At 49.9% G+C, this 20390-nt stretch overlaps 1 protein-coding gene across 2 annotated transcripts in view; it reads right to left on the minus strand.

The window, feature by feature from the left end:
• The window catches only part of Scube3 (signal peptide, CUB domain and EGF like domain containing 3), a 31604-nt gene extending 11477 nt beyond the window's left edge, over positions 1-20127 (minus strand). The window contains exons 1-6 of one of the 2 annotated variants that reach the window (XM_076860212.1): positions 20043-20127; positions 9203-9325; positions 7723-7848; positions 5021-5155; positions 3975-4097; positions 3681-3797 (exon numbers count right to left, since the gene is read on the minus strand). In XM_076860212.1, the coding sequence (XP_076716327.1) occupies positions 3681-3797; positions 3975-4097; positions 5021-5155; positions 7723-7848; positions 9203-9325; positions 20043-20127 (709 nt within the window). Of the gene's footprint in view, positions 1-3680; positions 3798-3974; positions 4101-5020; positions 5156-7722; positions 7849-9202; positions 9326-20042 lie in introns of both variants that reach the window. The other variant, XM_076860211.1, reaches the window with a different exon arrangement.
• Between the last annotated feature and the right edge of the window lie 263 nt (positions 20128-20390).

A 20390-nucleotide genomic window follows, 5' to 3' on the forward strand; every position in this document is an offset into this window, starting at 1 on the left:
CTGAATCCAGAGCAGGAGAAAAACAGGTTTAAACAGCAGTTTGGGAAAGTCAGGTGAGTCCAAGGAAAAACCATCAGTTCTAATGTCAAAAGCCTGAGCCAGGGATTGAGGGGTGTGTGGAGCCATCCTTTGGGTGCCTATAGTTCTCTCATTAGAGAATCCCAAGGCCTCTGCTAGGAGAGAGAGGCATGGTTTGCAGAATTGGAGACTCATAAGAAAAGCACAGGGCAGTGCTACTACCTTCTTGAATCTGACTCCAAATATTTGGGCCCCACCCTGTCACCAACAAGAACAGCAAGGCCAGGGCTCCAGGAGAAGCCAGCCTCTATCTGTGGGTCCATGGCCATGTCTTGGTCCTGCAAATGCCTATGACCAAGAGCAGCACAATGGGATCTCCTCTGTGTCATTCCCTCAAGGAACCTGGAGGAAACTTGGAGTTCCGACTCCAAGCTCAGCCTTCTTTCCAAGAGTGCTCTTGGCATAGTGGCCCACCAAGCCCTGGATCAGGGAGGGGGGAACACTGAAGGATCCAGGATGGGGGCAGCAGAGCTGCTCGATGTCCATCCCAGACTAGACCAAGAGGGCTGTCTACCTCCACAGGATGGCATTGCTCAGAGCAGTATGGAGCAGTATGGCGTAGCCTCACCTGTGGCTCTCCAGGTCACAAAACCACAAATTACCTATGCTTACTCTGCACCCAGTGCTTACTAGATGCCGTACACACACACCATCTTGATCACCGCTATTCTCTTATTTTACAGAGGAGTGAACTGAGGATCAGAGAGGAAGGAAGGCAGCTTGCCTGAGGTCACAGAGCTGGAAAGTGGCAGAGCCAGCATTCAGACTCGCTCTGATTGAACTCTGATGCCAGGCTCTTAACCTTATGGAGCAGACAATAGTGAGTAATGCTGGGACTGTAATCCAGGGGCTAAGAACCCAAGACAGATGCCCCAAGAAGCGGATGGCATCGAATCCTACCACCCCTATCTCAAGTGGCATGGTGGGCATGATGGGTAAAATGGATCTGCTCAGCTCTTTTTGTAGTGAGAGGGAGGCAGGCAGATGGCTGGGAAGGAGGTGTGGTGGTGTTAGAAGGTGAGGGACGGGGGGGGGGGGGCAAGGAACACAAGAAGAAGGAGAGAAGGAGAGTGACAGAAACAGAGGAAGGCAAGACCAACGTGAAGCTTCCTGGGCCAGTTCTTAAAGATTGGGATTTCCTGTCACCTGACAGGCCCAGGACCCAGGCTGCCAGGGAACCTGCTGGCAGCTGGGGCCCAGTTGGACTGGGCTCAATGGGCATGCAGTTAGTGGGAGCCCCAGCGGGTTAGCCCTTCCCCTAGCAAGCCAGTGAGAGCAAGCGGAGAGAGCAGACATATTTACCATTAGAAACGGCCTGAGCGGGGATGTGCTGCTCTAGCCGCCTTTCCCCTGTTTGACATTGTAAAAAAGCTGTTTAGATGGCGGGGCAGGAGCCACAGTGGGCCCCAGACCCCTTCCCACCCACTCCTCCACCCTATAAGCCCAAAACACTAGCCCTGGATGGCAAGCTCTGAGGCCCCTGTGACAGCCTTACTTCTCAGCCTTGTCCTGCCTGGGATCCTCAACGAAGCCACGCTCCCACCAAATGACCAGAAAACTGAGACACTGAGTCTCAAATAGGGGCAACTGTGGGCCCAACACCACATGGCATGCCAAAGGCAAAGCTGGCATGCAGCATCAAATCTTAGAGCGAAACCCCAGATCTCAAAGGGTTCCCAGCCTTTCTGCTCAACTTGGCTGCCCTCTCAGTCTCCCCACCAAAGCTGAATATCCTGATGGCCCCAGACAATGACATTTCCTCCTACGAAGGCTGGTTAGAAACATGAGATACCCGGCAAGGTAAATAAGTTCTAGGGGAGCAGAGGAAGAGGGACTAGGAAAGAACACAACTGAAAACCCTAGAACAGCCTCGTTTGCTCTCTTCTGTTTCACTTGGCCATGGCCCAGATGGTGGAGTGGATCTTGGATTAGAGAAGAGCTCAAGCTTAATAAGGGTATTTTCAAAAGCAGCCATGTCCAGGACTATCTGAAGTGAAAGAAACAGAGAGATCCAGAACTCATATGCATGGGCCCTGAACTCTGACCCATATCTTTTCTTTAGGAACTGCATGCAGTTTCTTTTGGGAGACTCTGGGGATGTGGGGATTTGTGGATGTGTCCAGGGGTGGTGGAAGGTTTAGAAAATAAAAGAATCAAACCTATGGGAGGAGAATACATAAGGAGCTAGAACAGGCCAGAATACACAACATTAATACCTAAATATGTTTTAGGGATTTTGGAGAGTTGATTGAGAGGGAAACATGTGACAGGAGAGTTTTCAATTACAGAAGCACTTTAGGACTGTGCGTGCAAGTCTCTGCTGCAGATGCCCGAGGGAACCCTGTGAGGACCATCTGCTCCCCTGTGAGGAGGACAGGTGTCTGGGGTGGGGTGGGGGAAAGTCTGGTTCTTAAGCTGAATGTCACATCTCTGACATACATGACTTCACACAGCGGAGCTGTGTTCACACCTCCTCTCCCCATCCTGCTGCTGTAGCCCACCAATGCACAGCCCCCCATAAACACCCTATGCCCACAGAGCGAGCTCACCCCTGCCTGGCTCAGGACCCAGCCAAAGCGCTTCCCTATCATCTGGCACTTCTCCAAGTGAACACCTCACCTGTCATCTTGTCAACACTAAAGTCTTGGGGGATTAGGAGTTAATTTTAAGGAACTAAGTTCATCTAGGTACCTGGAGATACATAAAGTAGGGCCTGGGAGTTCAGGAAGAGAGATTCAGGCATTAAAAGGGCCCTCAGGGACAGGGTACAGCTCAGCAGTAAAGTACTTGTCTAGACATGCACTAGGCCCTGGGCTTGATCTCCAGTACCACAAACAAACAAAAAACCCTCAAATCAGGGCTGGGGTTGTGGCTCCGCAGTAGAGCGCTCGCCTAGCGTGTGCGAGGCCCTGGGTTCGATCCTTAGCACCACATAAAGATAAATAAATAAAACAAAGGTATGTGTCCAACTACAACCAAAAAAAAAAAAACAAAAAACCCCTCAAACCAGGGTGAGAGAGATTGAAGGCCCAACTGGGTAAGGAGTGGGAGGGCTACAGGCAGAGCTGAGAGGGGTGACGTTGGAAACCAGAAGAGAAGGAAAACAGAGTGAGGCAGTCAGTGAGGGCAGCAGAAAGGGTATTTGCAGGAGTGAGGAGACAAAGGATAAAGAGGAAGAAGACACCTGCGCTAGGAAACCCCATTAGTCAGCCCAGGACTGGGAGGCTTTGATGGCTCCATCTCACCACGCTTCCAACAGGCCCTCTGGTTAGGCCTAATCAGCGGATTCCCCATTTCCTCTCCTTTCTCTCTCACATCCTGGGCCAACAAGCACCTCTGCTAAGGAGCCCCAGTTTGGCGATACTTTATCTGGGAGGAAGGGGGCGATGAGGCTCCGGGAAGGGTGGTGGAACCAGTGGGTTAGGGAGGGGAGAGGCTTGCATGAGCCCTTCACTGAGTTGTCCCTCACTAGACCTGGCATTGCTGGCCTTCATTCCCTCCCCAGTCACTCTGTGTCCACTCTGTACTCCCCCACTCTCTGGTTCCCACGGGCTCCCACACCCCCCATCATAGTAGACTGATCCTCCCCTGGCCTCACCCACCGATGCATGTCTTCCCGTCGGTATGGAGCACAAACTTGACATGGCAGCCGCACCGGGGACCCTGCTCTGTGTCATCGCATGTGTGCTGGCAGCCACCATTACCATAGTTGCATGTCACTGTGCACAAAGAGGGAAGGACACCCGTCAGCTTGCTTCTCTCTGGGTACCACAGTTCTCCACAACATGGGAACCTGTCCCCTTTTCAACTTCTCTCTCCCATATTCCCTGCTGATGAGGCCGCCCACCCTCCTCTTTTGTTTCCTCTTCCCCCCACCCCCATCCTAATCATCTTACATTTACAGTCCCGCTGGTTCTTGGTGAGCTCAAAGCCAGGGCGGCATTCACAGGCGATACCCCCCTTGGGGGTCTCCCGGCAAATGTGGGCACAACCATGGTTCTTGTTCATGCAGTTCATTCCTTCTATAAAGGAAGAGGAGAGGGGTGAATGCTCTGTACCCTTGGATGTCTAGACAGGATGGAACTGAAAGGAGCCGTGAGGGCTAGGAGATTAGGAGTGTTCCCCTGACGTTGCAACACAGAAAGGACTGCCTCTATGCCTGAGCCTCCTGTCCTGCCCACAGAGCGGGTGCTAAGGAGCAGAGCCGAGCCGTTCCGAATAATGTGTTAAAGCTATTGAAAGCCACCCCAGAGACACCTATGTGATCACCTTGTCTTTCAAACAGCCAAAACAGTGTCTAACAGTTGTCTGGCATGGTGCCAGAGACTCAGGGGATTTAAGAAGCACCTAGAAAAACTAAGATAAGATCTCTTCCCTCAAAAGGGCTTACATTGAAACTGGGAAAAAGATAAATAATAATCAGATCTAAAATGTGATTGGGAAGTAACTGGTAGAGAAAATTACTATGCCACAAACATTTATTAATATCCTACTACATGCAGGGCAGTATGGGATACAAAGATGAATCAGACATGGTTCCTGCCCTCAGGATATCCCAGATCGGTGGGAAATGAGCCACAGAAGTAGACAACATATATCCCACTCTGTGTTGCCCCTCTCAGTCCAGGCCAAGGAAGAGGCTTTGGTGAGGCCCTCATACATGAGTAGCAGCTTAGAGAAACCTGAATGCCTACAGTTAGAAATAACCACCACCTCAGGTCTGGTCCTAAACTGACCCCAAAGTAGCCTCAATCTCATACTGATGCCAGCCCCAAATTAATTCCCCCAGAATTTTTCTCTAATACAGTATCTGTCCATGGAGCCCTTGGGTATGACCGAGTTGAGGGACAAAGAAGAAAGAGCTGGCAGAGTTGAGAAGGGAGGGTAGAAAGACCCAGAGGGTGGGCAGAGGTTGGTCCTCCTGGGCCAGGCATGGGCTGACCTTCTGGTCGCTGGATGCAGGTGTGCTGGTTGTCGCTGAGGAAGAAGCCTTCTCGGCAGTGACACTCATAGCTGCCCATCATGTTGACGCAGCTCTGCTGACAGCCACCATTGCCCTCAGCACACTCATCCACATCTAGGCAAGAAAGGTAATCAGTGGGGCCACGGAATGCAAGCCAGGGTCTGGGTGTGCCCCTGGACTTCAGCACCAAGGGTTGAGCACAGTCTTAGGAACCCAACCCCACCCTCTCAATGCGCCCAGCCTTGGGCCAGACAGTTCTCACCCCCTTGACAGCTTATATCCCAGAGTGTGAAGAGCCTCTCTGAGAGGACAGAGCTGGAAGGAACTAAGGGAATGTGTGGGGTGGGAGGAACTGACCGGGGCTCACTGAGGCCCAGCTGGGCTCTCACCTTCACTACGGAAACTGGGTCTGAGGGCGGGGAAGGAGCCAGAGCAAGAGGAACAGTGATAAAGGATGAAGTCTGGTCACACTGGTCAGGGAGAGGTAACCAGACGTAGTAGCTGGTCATGAGGAGCAGCCATAGAATTGGGGAACCTGGAAATAGCTCTGTGTTCAGGAAGAGCTACGGCCATGGTGCTGAGGTTGGAGGGACAGAGTGGGGAAAGGCGGCTGAGCCTCAACTCCTTGTGGGGTGGGGATCATTTATGTGGACATGCCACAGTCCTGTCCTTTCTCCCCTCCTCCATGCCTGGGCTTGCTGCCATATGTCTTAGCCTTTCTCCTATTTTGGTTTAACAAAACAAAGTCTGGCAGTTTGGCAGGGAAGGATGGTGGGGGAGAGCCGCCAGGCCACACCCTAGATGGTGAAAGGGGAACAGTAGGCTCTCACCCCCAAATCACCACCCATGGTCCTAGATCCAGGCTCTTCCTGGGGCACCCACTTCAACACCGTGACTCCATGTCTATGTTAGCTACTGCCTCCCAACTCCACAGCCTTTCTTAGTTTGCCTTGGTCCAGGAAACATCAGGGAGATTGGGTGCCGAATACAGCAGCTAGAATCTGAGCTCCTGAGGATGTCATCTGTCCTTCCAATTCTCTCTCCCTGGGCCCTGAAATCCTCCCTTCTCCTTCTGGCCAAGGACAGAGGGACTCAGATCCAGCTGGCTCTTGTCTGAGCGATGTACCTGTTGGAAAAGCTAAGGAGGTATACTTTGCTTTGCTTTGTCCCTGTTTCTGTCCCATCTCTTGCTACATCCCATCCCTCTCTTCCTGATCTTGCCCCATCCTACATTCTGTGCTATGTGCTCCCTTCTATTCCAACCTATGGCATTGTTACTTTAGCCAAGTTCTATTTCTCTTTGGGGAAACTGAGGCCTAGGACATGGACATCTTTCCCGAGTTTCCCTAAGAGTCAAAGGTAGAGTTGCAACTTATGTAATCTTAAATAGACCTTTGCTCCTCTAACTCTCTCCATACCTACTCACTCTCTTGTCCCTCTGGTTGGTTCCCCCCAAAATACTTATATGAAAAGGAAATGAGACTTGGTAAGAATCAGGAGCTTAGAAAGGTTAAAGGGAGCAGAGCACTCAGAAGCTGATGTTCACAGTCCAGTAGACGCCTCCCTGTCCTCCCTAAATGTCACAGCTTCCCTTCTCAAAGGAGTCCCAAAGCAGTCCCTCAGGTTGATTGGGCAGAGGAGAAAGGAGGCCCTTTCCTGAGAGATGAAGTTAGAGGAAAGGGGATCTGGTTGGAGAAGGACTCCCCAGCGCCCTGCGTCTGGAGGCCTGGGTGGGAGGAGACATCCAGAACCTGGGTGTGAGGGTGACTGTGCTGGCTGAGACAGCTCCATAGTGCGGAGGCTCCCCAGGCCCAGGACCTCGACGATCCATCTGTTGGATCAGGTGGAGGGGCCCAGTTCAGAATGCTTTTCTGGGCACCAATCTTCTTGCTTCTCTTCCCTTCCTGCTCCTCTATGCTTCCAGTGCCCTGTTTCTGACTTGGCACCAGAGAGAGAAAATTTGGGAGAAGACCCCTGGGTTCAGATCTCAAATTCCTTTATGCTCTCGTCTTCAGAGTTTTATTTGGGAAAGAATCTTAACTTGGTCCCAGTAACTTTTTGAAATGACAGAGGCAGAATTGGAGTTCAGTTCCCTAGAGATTCTATCTCTGATCCAGCTCCTGAACAAGGAGATCAGGTCAGATGGAGGTCTCAGCAGTGAGGACAGGGTGAGACTGGAGAGTACAGGAAGAGCTGGGGGAAAACCAGATGCACCCAGCACAGCATTGTCCTTCTCATCAGCAGTGACATTCTTCCTGTTTACTGAGTATCTGCTATGTGCTAAGGATTGTACAGGGCTCTTTACACATGTACTGTTGTGATGATCCTCCTGGCAACCTTTGGAGATGACGAAGTTGAGATTCCTAGAGCCTAGATCATTTGCCCAAGTCCCCACAGGTAGTAAGATAAGATCTTTCGCCTGTGTTACCCACTGCTTTACCCAAATCCACTCTTTTCATCTCCTTGACCTTGCCTGAGAGCATTTTTTAGCAGTATCTCCTCTGACGTTCTTCAACCAGTCAGAGCAGGACTATTTTATCTTTGGTGACCAGTTAGTTCCAAAGGGGAGGCTGGCCTTGTTCTTTTGGAGGAATGCAGCTCTTTTTAGTTACTTTTCTCCTCCTTGCATGAGAAAGGCTTTTCCCTAAAAAGACATCCCTCTTACCCGCTCCCTTGCTCACCCAGACAGTTGTGTCCATCATGTGCCAGGTGGAATCCATCATAGCAGGTGCATCTGTAGTTACCAGGGATGTTGACACAGTCATGCACACAGCCTGCGTTGTCCTCTCGCTCGCACTCATCCACGTCTGTGGGAAAGAAGCTGAGACAGCTGAACCCATCTGAGTGTCCCCACTGACCATCCCTGGGCTCAGTCTTGTGGTTGCTTTTTTTTTTTTTTTTTTTTTTAATATAACCTTCTCTTGTATGTCTGTGTTTACGTGGTTACATTCATAGCCTGCAAACCATTTTGCTAATTTCATCTCAACCTAAGGCATAAGCATTTCACATGTCTCCTTCCCATCTTTCTAATCACCACTATATATGGTTACAGAATATTCCATTGTGTTGCTGCATCATAACTTCTTAATCATTTTTCTCAATTATTAGGCACTTTTTTTCATTTATTATACCAACATAAATAATGCATCAAATAACATCTTCACTTATATATTATTTTATTTAAATTTTCTTTGATAAACCCCAAAGAACAAGATCCCTGAGTCAAGAGGTATAAATACCATTTAAGAGTCCTGCAAAATTACAGTCAGCCTTCTGTGTTCATGGGTCCTATGTCCACAGATTCAATGAAACATGGATCGAAAATATTTAAAGAAAAAAGCTACATCTGTACTAAGTATGTAGAGGTTTTTTTTGTTACTGTGTGCTAAATAAGACAACAGAAATGCTATCTACATAGCAGTAACATTGCATTAAATAGTATAAGTAAACTAGCGATGATTTAAAAGAATACAGGAGGATTATATAGGTTACAAGCGAATACCATGCCATTTGATATAAGGGACAGGAACACCTTCAAATTTTGGTAACCTTGTGAGAGTCCTAGAACCATTCTCCCACAAATACTGAGAGACCATTGTACTTTTCAATTTATAATGCCAGCAGGAAATAACAAATGTTTCTTGTCCTTTCAAGGCTCACCTATACTGAAGGTTGTAAATTTAAAATAATATCCCAAGAGTTCATAATCCAATTGAGTCAAATGTATGAAAGATGATTTATCATGAGCTTTGTAATGTTTTGAACAACCAATAAAAAAAAATGATAATAATACCCCAAGGCTACTTCAATTTGCATTGCTTTAATTATGGAGAAGATCTGTTTGCAGCATAAATTTTCTGGGGGTACACTGTTGTTTCCACCCTTTGTGGGTCTGGTGTAAGGGTCTAAAGGTGGATTCCAGCTCCAGGGAACCACAGTCCCAATCAGTTAAGTGACTGTGAACTATTCCCACTGGAGGCTTAGCTAGTCCACCTGGTGTCTTGGTGCAAATTAGAACACCGTGCCTCCTCTGGGAAGATGCAGCCACCCACCTTTGGCCAATGGGGATTTCAGGCCTTGGGGTAATGCAATGTGGCCAGCTGAGGGCAATGGCACTGGTTTCTTCTCCCACAGGTCCCCCTTCTCTGATCCATGTCTCACCTTTGCAGTGCTTGCCGTCCCCTGTGTAGCCAGACTTGCAGATGCACTTGTAGGACCGTGGGGTGTTCTGGCAGATAGCGTCGATGTGGCAGTTGTCTGTCCCCTCCACACACTCATCCACATCTGGCAGGGGCAAAGTGGGGAACATGAGACCCTCTGCCAGTGCCTCTCAAGGTGTGTCTTGAAGGTGGGTTTCCCAAGGGTAAAACCCCTCTAAGACAGAACCAGTGCCCCTGCACATGTGTTTTCCCACATTCCTGTGATTTCAGACAGGGAAGATTCTAATTTCAGGAATTCAGAAAAAAACCCCACTGCCCTAAAAAATACCTAATCCACAGTGACAGCTGAATTCTGTCATTTGAAATGCTCTTATTTAAAAACAAATAAAAACCCTTTAGACTGGCTAAATGTATTCAGCACAATTAGAAATAACCTAGTGTGAGTTAGCACCTTTTTTTTAGGAGCAGGTTTAGGGTAAGGGGGAAGATAAAGGCATGGGGACAGTGGCCTCTAGGAAGGTGGCAGTGTCCAGTGGTCACTAGCAATTAGAGGAGGAAGAAAGGGAGATGGGGCATCTGAGGGATCTTCCTCTGCCTCACAACTCTGCTTTAGACCAGGCTGGATCCCACTTGCCCACCATGACAGGAAGGAAAGCCCACCCCAGGAGATTCTGCTTGGCCCCTGTATGGCCAACAGCAGATGAACCAGGAACTGGCAGGGCTGCACCAGGAACCTGAAACTGCCCTGGTAAGGGCAGCCCTCTTGGCTCTCCAGCTGACCCAGGCAGGCCCACATACCCCACTACTGTTAGTTCTCCAAGTCTTCTAACAATAGGCATGACACACAGAGCTTCCTAAAGGAAGAGGCCATTCCAGGTCTGGCAAAAATGAGGATGGTGTGGGCTGGGATTGTGGCTCAGTGGTAGAGCGCTTGCCTAGCATGTGTGAGGCACAGGGTTTGATCCTTGGCACTCTGCCTATCAATTAATTAAATAAAGGTCCATCAACAACTAAAAAATTTTTTTAAAAAATGAGGATGGTTAAGAGAGCACCTAGGAAAGAACCTATGACAAAAGATTCTAACTTCCAGGGCAATATCATGGTGCCTACAAAGCCAAACTGAAATAGGGGAGAATGTTTCATCCTGTTGAAACTGCTTTGTTGAGCTTGTGAAAAGTAAACAGACTGAGGCCTATGGAAGCTCACAGGTGACTCAGATCAGCCCAAAGGCACAGTGACATGAGGAAGGATGGGGTAGATGCCAGGAGCATTAGAGACAGACGAGGGAGTTCTCGATGCTGGCTGAACATCAGTGTGCATCCCCTAGGAGAAGCCCAAGCCCCTAGAGATTCTAACATGCAGCTAGGGTGAAGAACCTATGTTACAGGGAAGATCCAAGATGGAAGAGATTATTTCTACCTGTGAACTAGGAAACAGAAGATAATCGAGAAATAGCAATCTGCCACTAAAAGAGGTAGGATTTGAAACCAATGTAGTCTGACTTCCAGATGTGATCCATGGGCTGTAAAATTGCCTGAGTTTCGTTAAAATGCAGACTTTCAGGTCTTATCATAGATCTACTGAATCAAAATTTTTAAGGTGCTTGATATATTTTTACTGATTGAATGGACGGGTATATCAGTAACCTCTCTAATTTATAAATACCCACAAATTCTAACTTTGGTTATTTGCCCTCTGCTCTCACACTTCACAAAGTACTTATGGGGCAGGTCTGAAGTATCTTGGGGCTAAGGAGAGAAATGAAATATGGAAGAGCACCCCAAAACACCCTGCCTCAAATCCTGTGGGCTTCTCTTCAGCACTGCACTCTGCCCTTCAGTTCTCTTCCACTCCCCTGTGGCCATTCACCCTGCCCAGAGATCTACGTGCTGGAACTTGTCCAACAAGTGTGGACTTACTCCCAACCTCAACTGGGCTCTGCAGTCATGGTGTCCACCTTTCACCCACCCTTGGAAGTCATCCCAAAGTGGAAGAATGGAGGAGAGTTCTTAAGTGCGTAAAAGAAGGACCCTGCAGATGGCAAGCGGTTGTGTGGAGAATCATTTTGTCCAACTGATGAAGACACAACAGAACCAAGAAATGTACTCTCACAGAAAGATCCTAAGCACCAGGGCCAGTCTGTCCCAGATTAAAATCCAGCTCTACCACTCTCCAGTGAGGCCTTTCTTAGTTTTAGTTTGGTCTCCCCTTTAAAATGGAGAGGATGATACCTCCTTGGGAGAGACTGTGAGCAGTTAATGAGAATAGTTTGGGTAAAGTGCTTAATAAAGTGTCTGGTAGACAGGAGGTTCCTAATATAAGAAGACTGAGATGGACCGTGTGAAGTCACTGGTTCAGACAACAGATGCTAGAGGACTGTGCTGTCCACTGTGACAGCCACTAGCCACATGTGGCTATATAAATTTCTTGGTTTGTTTCTTTGGGTGCTGGGGATTGAACCCAGGGACACTTTACCACTGAGCCACATCTCAGCCCTTTTTACTTTTTATTTTGAGAAAAGGTCTCACTAAGTTGCCTAGGGCCTAAGTTGCCCACGATGGCCTTAAACTTGTGATCCTCCTGCCTCAGTCTCTTGAGGCCCTGGGATTACAGATGTGTGCCCCTGTGTCTTATGAGTTTAAGTTAATTTAAAATTCAGCTCCTCAGGTGCACTAGCCACAAGTCAAACGCTCAATAGCCACATGTGGCCAGTGGCTCCTATCGTGACAGCACTAATATGAAACCCTTCTAACGCTGCAGAAAGTTCTATTGCACAGCCCTGTCCTAGGGGTTCTGAATAAAGGCTACCTTTGGGCCTAGCTCAGAGACATGGGGGCTGGAAACCCACAGATGGCCTCTGTGGCCATCTCAGACGTGCCTGTCTGTATCAGTTAGTGGCTCAGTAGGGCCTGCTCTCTGGTTCTTCTTTGCCTTGTGTTCAGGGCTTACCTGCACTGGAGGGGGCCAGGAAGCAGGACCCAGCAAACCCATGCCTCCCGGAACAGCCTTCAGACCCTTCCAATGGTGGGCTTTTCTGACCATCTTAACCCTTCTCCTTCATCTCCCTGCTCATAATGCTAACACCTCTCCAGCAGAGTCTGTTCTAGAAGACTTTACCCCTAAACCATCTCCCACCCCCACACATTTCACACATCTCATTCTTGACTCATTGAGATGCATCTCTGTCTTTCACCTTCCACACACACTGCCCTCAGCTTTCCAATTCTAGCTCAAAGTCATCTTCCCCAAGCTCCTCCTGGTGAGCCCTGCTCCTGGGAGTCCTAGTCCTGGGGTATCCAGCTTCCCTCCACTCATTTGCATCAGTCCTCAGTTGTTCTGCTAACACTTTGAAGCTCATCATCTCAACAGATTCCACTTTCCTCACTTGGCTAGGCACTCGCTGAAAAAGGGACACTTTATTTTTTATTTGGTTTGAGGAAGGGACACTTTAATGGTGTGGTTGAAAGGCTTTGAAGCACAACAGGCCTAGGCAGAGCTGTGAAGCAAAGCCCTAAATCCCACTAAGCATCTCCTCCTTTCGCCAGTTCCTTCTTCCAGAGCTCCGTCCCACCACACCTGCTGACCCTGAATTTGTCCTTTCAGAGGCACTCATGGGCACAGTCTCATCTTAGCCTGTTCTCTCAGAGCACAGGTGTTTACTAGTGAGTCAACCAGCTGATGCCACTGGGCACCGGTTGGTTTAGACCAGTGGTTCTCAACCCTAGCTGCAAACTGGAATCCCTGGGGACCTTTGAAAAAATGTGAATGTCCAGGTACCCCTTAGACCTACAAAATCAAGACTTCCAGAGTGAGCTTGGGGCTACTGTTGATCCTCTTTTTCCAACTCAGGTAATATGACTAAGCCATTTGCTTAAGTTGGGAAAAGACTTTGGGGTACCAAAGAATGGTTAAGAGAAGGGGTTCTGGAGTGACACTGTGTCAGTTCAAATGCCAGCTCAACTGTGTCTGTGCCTCTGAACTTAGTGTTCCCTCCTCTGTAAACGGGAATAATAATCATCATCGTAGTACCTCCCATAGGGCTGCCAAGAGCAGCAAATAAGGTAACACCCTTCAAGTACTTAACCTCACAATATGGGCATACAATAAGGGTTCAATAATAGTTTGCTGTTATTATTCCTTCTCTCCAGCTTTCTTCCTGGTGTCTTGATTACGTATTGCTGGCTTTGCACTGAACTACACTCCTTGAGGCCACAGCTTCTGAATCTTTGAAATCCATGCTGCAGCTAGAATAGAGTTGAACGTCCGCATTCAACCAATAGTTAGGGAGCACCTGCAACATGCCAAGCACTGGGCCAGGTAGGGAGATTCAGCAGTGAGCCAAGAAAACTAATGATACATTCCCAGCACTTCATCAACGTCTGTTAAACATGGGGGTGGGTATGTGGATAAGATCCATATCTGTGGCATTCCCTCTGCTCTGAGATACCTCAAAGAAATTTTGTTTCTTTACTCTCCTTTGACCCCACAGTATTTTGGGTGAAGGAGGCAGTCTCAGGAAGTTAATCTTAAGTAAAAGAATCTAGGGCTGGGCAGTGGCACATGTTTGTAATCTCAGACACTCGGAATGTTGAGGCAGGAGGATTGCAAGTTTGAGGCCATCCTCAGCAAATTAGTAAGACCCTAAGCAACTTAGTGAGGCCCTGTCTCAAAATAAAAAATAAAAAGGTCTGGGGATGTAGCTCAGTGGTAAAGTACCCCTGGGTTTGATACCCAGTACCAAAAAAGAAAGCAAGGATGGGGCTGGGGTGGTGGCTCAGCAGTAGAGCGCTCACCTACCATGTGTGAGGCCCTGGGTTCGATCCTCAGCACCACATAAAAATAAATAAATAAAATAAAGGTATTGTGTCCAACTATAACCAAAATATTTTTTAAAAAAGAAAGCAAGGAAACAAATAGGAAAGAAAAGAAAAGGGAGGTAGAAAACTCAACAAGGGACAGTATTCCCTTAAAGGCATCCATCTGATGAATGCTATGGCCAGAAGAGCCTAGGGACAATGAATGATAGGATCTCCAGGTGGTCAAACGTCATCTGGGGAAGATGTGGGCATCTCTTATGAAACAAATGGACACTGAAGCCCAGGAGATTATGTTGGGAAGCAACAAGCAGCTGGCCCACATGGAATCAAGACCCCGGTCTTTTGATTCTGGCTCCACTGCTACCCATTGTCTTCCAGAAGTACCTGAGGAAAGCATCCATGTCTCAGTTATTGTTGTGCCTCACCCAACCCAACTCAGCAGGAAGCAGGCTGCCAACACCTAACCCTGGTGATCCTGGCAGCAAAGCAGCTGTCCTGTGCGGATGCTCCGAGGCTTAGGGCATGGGGACCCCAGAAGAGGAGCAAAAGGTGGGTCAGCGGGCAGGGAGGGACAGACACAGTTGCAATAAGGAAAGGGTGGGCGGTACGCGCGCAGTGGTCAGGTGTCGCCTGCCCTGATTCACTCACTGGGCCAAGCAGCTGGTCAGAAACAAAAACAAACACCAGGGATACAGGTTCCTGCTGTTAACAGCTTCAAACCGCCAGAGGAAAACTCCAAATAAATATAATTAGAAACTTGTAAAAACGTCCTCTCTGTAAACCTGCTCCCCAGGGTCTACCCTCTAAGCGCCCCCCCTCCGTGCAGCCCTCTGTCTAATGCCCACATATCCTGATGCTCCACCCTCACCAGGGATTCCTCAGGTCTGCTTCCTTATCCTGCACAGTCCTTCAGCCTAGCAGCTCTGGCCCAGATTGTTCCTTACTTGTCACCATCAGTGACCAGGCCTGGACAACCTTGGCAGGGGGCTCTGAAACTGAAACGCCACAGTTCTCTAGGGCTATGGTAACAGTTCCAGGGGAAGCTGTAGGTAAGAAGGGCTCCAGTGCCCTGTGTAGGAGGTGTCATTCCACTTGTGCAGTCACATTTCAGCATCCAATTGTCACTTCAACACAGGGTCTTGATCTGAACCAGAGATCTAGGCTAGGGCGGAATGCATGGGACCAGTCTTGGAGCAAGGAATGACGTGGTGTGGGACCAAGCCTGGGGCCCCGGAGTCCAGCCCTGAGAGGACTCAGGTCCCACCACACCGACCTTTCAGCTTCATTTGCCACCTTTTTGAGTGCACACACATACACATACATACACACACACAAAAATGTTCTTCAAGGGCTGTATCAGAGGTAAATACTTAAAGACACAGGAAGAAATTTCAGGTAAATGGGGTCCCAGGAAATGGGTAGGGGAAAAAAAGAGCCAAGTAACCTAGACTCAGGAAGGCAGAAGTAGCCCAGGGTCCTGGAACAAGGTCTGGCATTTGGTGAGCAATCAGGGGAGGCCCAGCTGCCCGACTGAGGCCTGACAGCATCTTCTGACTTCATCAGGAGAGACTTCAACGAGATATGCAGAATTTCAGAGGTGCAAGGAGCCCAACTGATTTTAAAAGTGAAGAAGAGAATTTTAATGATCTCCTCAGAGGCCCCAATTTTTAGATTCTGCGTTTGTCCAAACCCACTGGCATCATAATCACCACCCTCCTGGTGCCACCTGAAGCTGGCATTGCATGGGCACAGGAGGAAGGAAGTGGCCAGTCTGCAGACACAGAAGGGAGCCCATGTCCTCCTGGTCCAGGTGAATAGCTTGCCTATCCTCCCGACATCCCTGGGTTGGCTGCTGCTTCACTTCTCCCCTCCAGGCCCAGCAGCTCCTCTAGCTCCAGACTCCTGTCTTCTAACTGAACCTGAAGAAGCTGTCCCCAGGTCTGGGCCTCTTGCGGGCACTGCCAGCCTCAGAGCAGCTCCACAGTTTCCAGCCCTGACAGGGATTCTTTCTTATAAGTGGTCATGTGCTAGGGGTATGGGACGTCAAAGGAGGTCCACACCCGGACATGTGGGGACTGTGGATTCAGGCGGCAAGCTCCTCTGCTTCCATCTTCTCAAGAGGGTCTGAAGCCATCCATCCCCCTTTCCCCCGACACCCCCTCCACTCAGTTCAAGGCACTGGACCAAGCCATTCCACTTCTTTACTTCTCCAACTAAAACAAAACGCACATTGCCCCACTTCCTTTTTCCTCTCACCAGAGCACCGGACACACGCGCGCGCGCGCACACACACACGCTCACATACACATTCTGAGTCATGCACATTCACACACCCCAGTGAAAGCACACCTCACATTCTCAAACTCACACCCAGGCTGGCTCCTTTTACAACAGGTCCTGGCTGTTCACATCTCAAACCGGTTCTCACTCATGCCCTCAGATTCCAAAAAACAATCTTACTGCGGACTGCTGATGCCATTCTTCTTGCTCTACCTGCAGGGATTCTGACCTCAGTCCCCTCTCTCTCATTCCACCCTCAGAGACTCAAGGCAATGAAAGGTGAGGGGTGGAAAACAGGGAAAGAGTCTGTGCTCCCCACCCCTGGCTCTCCCCACCCTGGGATATATCACTGAAAGAAGAGAGGGCATTTTAGGGAATTTCTAAGCAGCCCACCCCACTTTGCCACCCTTTTGGAGAAATGGGGGTAGGGGCAGGTTTAGGGGGAACTGATTAAAGATCAGGCTCCAAGAGTAGGGGGGTATCTTTCTGTCTCCAGTATGGCCTGGACAGAGCACAGGCAGGAGCCGGCTGCCCATGGAGCCACCCTCGCCCGCTGACACGGTTATGGTTTTCATTTCATATTTTGGAGGGAGGGGCTAGGAGGAACAGTCCCCTCACTGTAAGAGCTGGCCACAGGAGCCGAGGGAAGCGGGGAGGAGAGGAAACAGCCACATTAAAGAGGAAGAGAGGGGTGGGGGGAAGAAAGAGGGAGACACATACACCCAGACAGGGACCCGGAGAGGCGCACAGAGACAGAGAGACACTGTTCGTGGCCAGATGAACGCTCTCAGTCCCGGGATGGATGGTGTTACTTAAAAAGTCTAAATATAAGGCTTTATCAAAATTCTATCCCGAACAAGAGGAGAAAACTGCCAGGTAAACTGAAGGGCCACGCTGGCTCCCCCAGAGCCCACCCTGGGGACAAGTTTCCCTGAAGGCCGTGAGACCTTTTCATTCAGCTGTAACCTGAGCCCTGTGCAAGGATTAGGTCTTTTTAACCAAGGCGGCCACCCCCCAACCCCTCAAAAAAGCAAAGCAAATTAATGCTTCTAAGTTAACAATTATCTTGGTTATCCAGTCTGTCTACTTTAAGACACACAGACAGGCACTTGAAAAACACTCAAAACCATGTACCCTCCTGCTTACTCTCTCCTACTCCCACCAGCTGACCCGCCCACTCATCCAGACCCAGTTCTCACAGGCGCTAAAACATTAGTGTTCACACTTAGTAACTAGTCACAACCCAGCTATGTCCCATGTGGGTGATTGTGGTCACACACACACACACACACACACACACACCTCTCACCTTTACACTTAGGGCTCACTTTCTTGATTCCATTCTCCACCCCATTCCTCACATGACTTTGGCTTTCCCCACTGTAGGGATCTCAGATGAAAAGAGACAGAGACAGATAGATCCCTGGAGACACAGTAATTGTGCAGGAGACTTGCCAAGGGTATGTGTATTTTGAAGATCTTTTAGAGCTTCGTTTAAAAGCACCTGGCGCCAAAGGCGTGCTTTCTAGCACTGATGATAGCTGAGAGATATGCTCAGGGGCAAGGGAGGCACCTTTGAAGCCCACAGCCCTCTTGTCTGGGGTAAGACTGTAAGACTGCCCTGATCCAACGCAACTGCTCTTCCTGAAGCATCAGCCTACAAATTTGGGTCCCGAGGCATCTCTCTAATTCAGCAAACCTCTGGCAGAGGGGGTTTATAGATTTCCTGAATAGCAGGGTCAATGAGAGGCTTCCATTCTATGCCAAGCTAGTCTCAGGAGAAGGAAGGAAGGAAGGAAAGGCAGGCAGACAGGCAAACTACAGCCAGTCAAAGCATGTGTGGCCCAAGTGAGATAAGCAGTGACCAAAACTTAGTCCAGAAGGTTCTTGAGGGTAGAGTCTTCACTCAGCTGCATGTCCCCCAGCACCCAGAAGGATGTCCAATGAAAAAGGGAGCCCTGGAGTACCTTGGAGGGATTCTGACTCTGTCTCTGGAACACAGACTGATCTCCCTGGAAGATGGGCTGAGCTCATCTGAGAGTCTTGGCTTCGTGGCACCTGTCCCTTTTAGGGGTCTCCATCTGTTCCTGGGACTCCTTTGATGCACTGCTTCTCCTTTTGCACCCAGACCCCCACCCTACCAATTAGGCCACTACAGACACTGGCTCCAACTTGAAAGAGGCCCTTATCTTGTCTTTAGATTACTGCATGAAATCTGTTCCTTCCTTCAGACTAAACTCCCTAGCTAATTCCATGTTATGAGTAAGTCAGCACGCACTACAAAAGCCAGCTTTGTTTATGAAAACACAAGCAAATCCACAGTAAGGAGAGGGGCTGCTCCCAGGCTGGGTGTTGGTAGTGGTGGGCTGTCTGGAACTAGGACTGGAGAAGAGGCAGTTTGGGGTTGGAATGGAGTTGGGGTGGGGTCTGGTATTTGACAACTGAGGGTCTCTAGTGTTTGGCTCTGTTAAAGGACAGATTGGACAGGGCAGGGGTTGGTTGAAGAGGCAGTGTTTTGGGGAGAGAAGGGTGATATAGATATTGCACAGAGTGGGAGCCCATCTAGTCCAGAGCAGCTTAGAAATCAAATGCTCAGGCCCCAGGACACAGTGACCTAACTGCCAGACACTCAGGCTTCCCCAACTCCCAAGTTCAACTTCCCTCGTGGCCCAGCCACCTCCTTACCCTGGCTGGCTTTAGGAGCTCCTGGGACAATAGGTAGAATCATAAGCTCCTAGGCAAAACCTTGCCAGGAGGAATTTTCTTTTTGTGGGTATAAATCTCTTTAGGGTGAGGACACCATAGCGGGAGGGGTGCAGCAAGAGGTTAAGGGGGAGGGGAGGCTGTCCTCGGAGAACTGTGGGACACCAGCCTGGTTTCTGCCAGCACAGCCTTGGACTGGCCAGTCGATGAGCTCAGGGTCAGGGACGGGGGCGGGAGGGCCTCCCAGTCACTTTCTTTAATTCCTAGAGGGATCTGTCAGAGCTCCCCAGCTTGGAATTTTACTTTGTTATTTTAATGCAATTCTGACCTGGATTTAAATGGAATTGGAAACCCTGGGCCTTAATAAATAAATATTATGATAAGAAATGAAAGCCATGCAAGACGAAAGAGATTTCCCCCCAAAAGGCAGAAACGCAACATTCTTGCCAGAAGCTAGTCACAAAAATTTTCTTCTCTTTAGCCCCCTACCATCCAGTGAGGGCCGAGTTGGTTTTTCTATGAAGGATCCCCTTTTTATTTAACATTTTTTCCACTGATAAGACAGCAACTTCGAAATTTCTGTCTGACTTTGCATGACGGCTGGGGATGTGGGGAAGAATTCTATGACTTGGCTGAAAAGTTTTCATTCCCTCAGTCTCTCCAGGCCACAGCTTAAGTTTCTGGCAATGTTTGAGAGAAGATTCTGACTTTGGAGGACGAGAAGTCCTTCGAAGATGCTAGAGCGTGGCAGTGAAGTCTGGTCAGAATGCTGTGGTGCATGGTCACTTCTGCCAGCCGCCCCCCCCCACCCAACACCAAACTTCTCTCTCATCCTCTCTGCCTCTGGCTCCTCCAGCGTTCCCCCCTCCCCGGGACGCGGCGCCCAGAGGTCCGGTCCCCAGGCGGGGAGTTGGGGAGCACAGAGCCCGGTCCTGACAGCAGCCCGCTTCCCAGCACCTGCCCTGCCCCTCGCCAATCTTGCCCTAGCCCTCGGGCCCCGCTGCCCCCGCAGTCCCGGGCCGCGAGCCCCTCCTTCCTTACCTTGCGCAGCTTTGCTGTGCTGGGCGGCGCGGGCATGGACCAGTAGGACTAGCAGGCAGAGCCCGGGCACGCGCCCCGAGCCCATGGCTGGAGCTTCTCCGGGCAGCGGGTCCGCTGGGGCTGGTCTCGCAGCCCCAGGAGGGCGGAAGCCGGCGGGGGCCCCCTGTGCGCCGGAGGGGGAGGGGAGCGGCGCCCCGCCGAGGCCGGGCCGGGGCTGCGGGCGTGGGGCGCGGACCGCGGCGCCCTCGGCGGGAGGCTCCCGAAGCTGCCGGCTCCTCCCGGCCCGACGTCGAGGCGAGCGAGGCGGCGAGGGACGAGGCGAGGGGCGCTCGGCGCAGCTGACGGAGG

The sequence above is a fragment of the Callospermophilus lateralis genome, chromosome 6 (assembly GCF_048772815.1).
Source record: "Callospermophilus lateralis isolate mCalLat2 chromosome 6, mCalLat2.hap1, whole genome shotgun sequence".
Lineage (NCBI taxonomy): Eukaryota > Metazoa > Chordata > Mammalia > Rodentia > Sciuridae > Callospermophilus > Callospermophilus lateralis.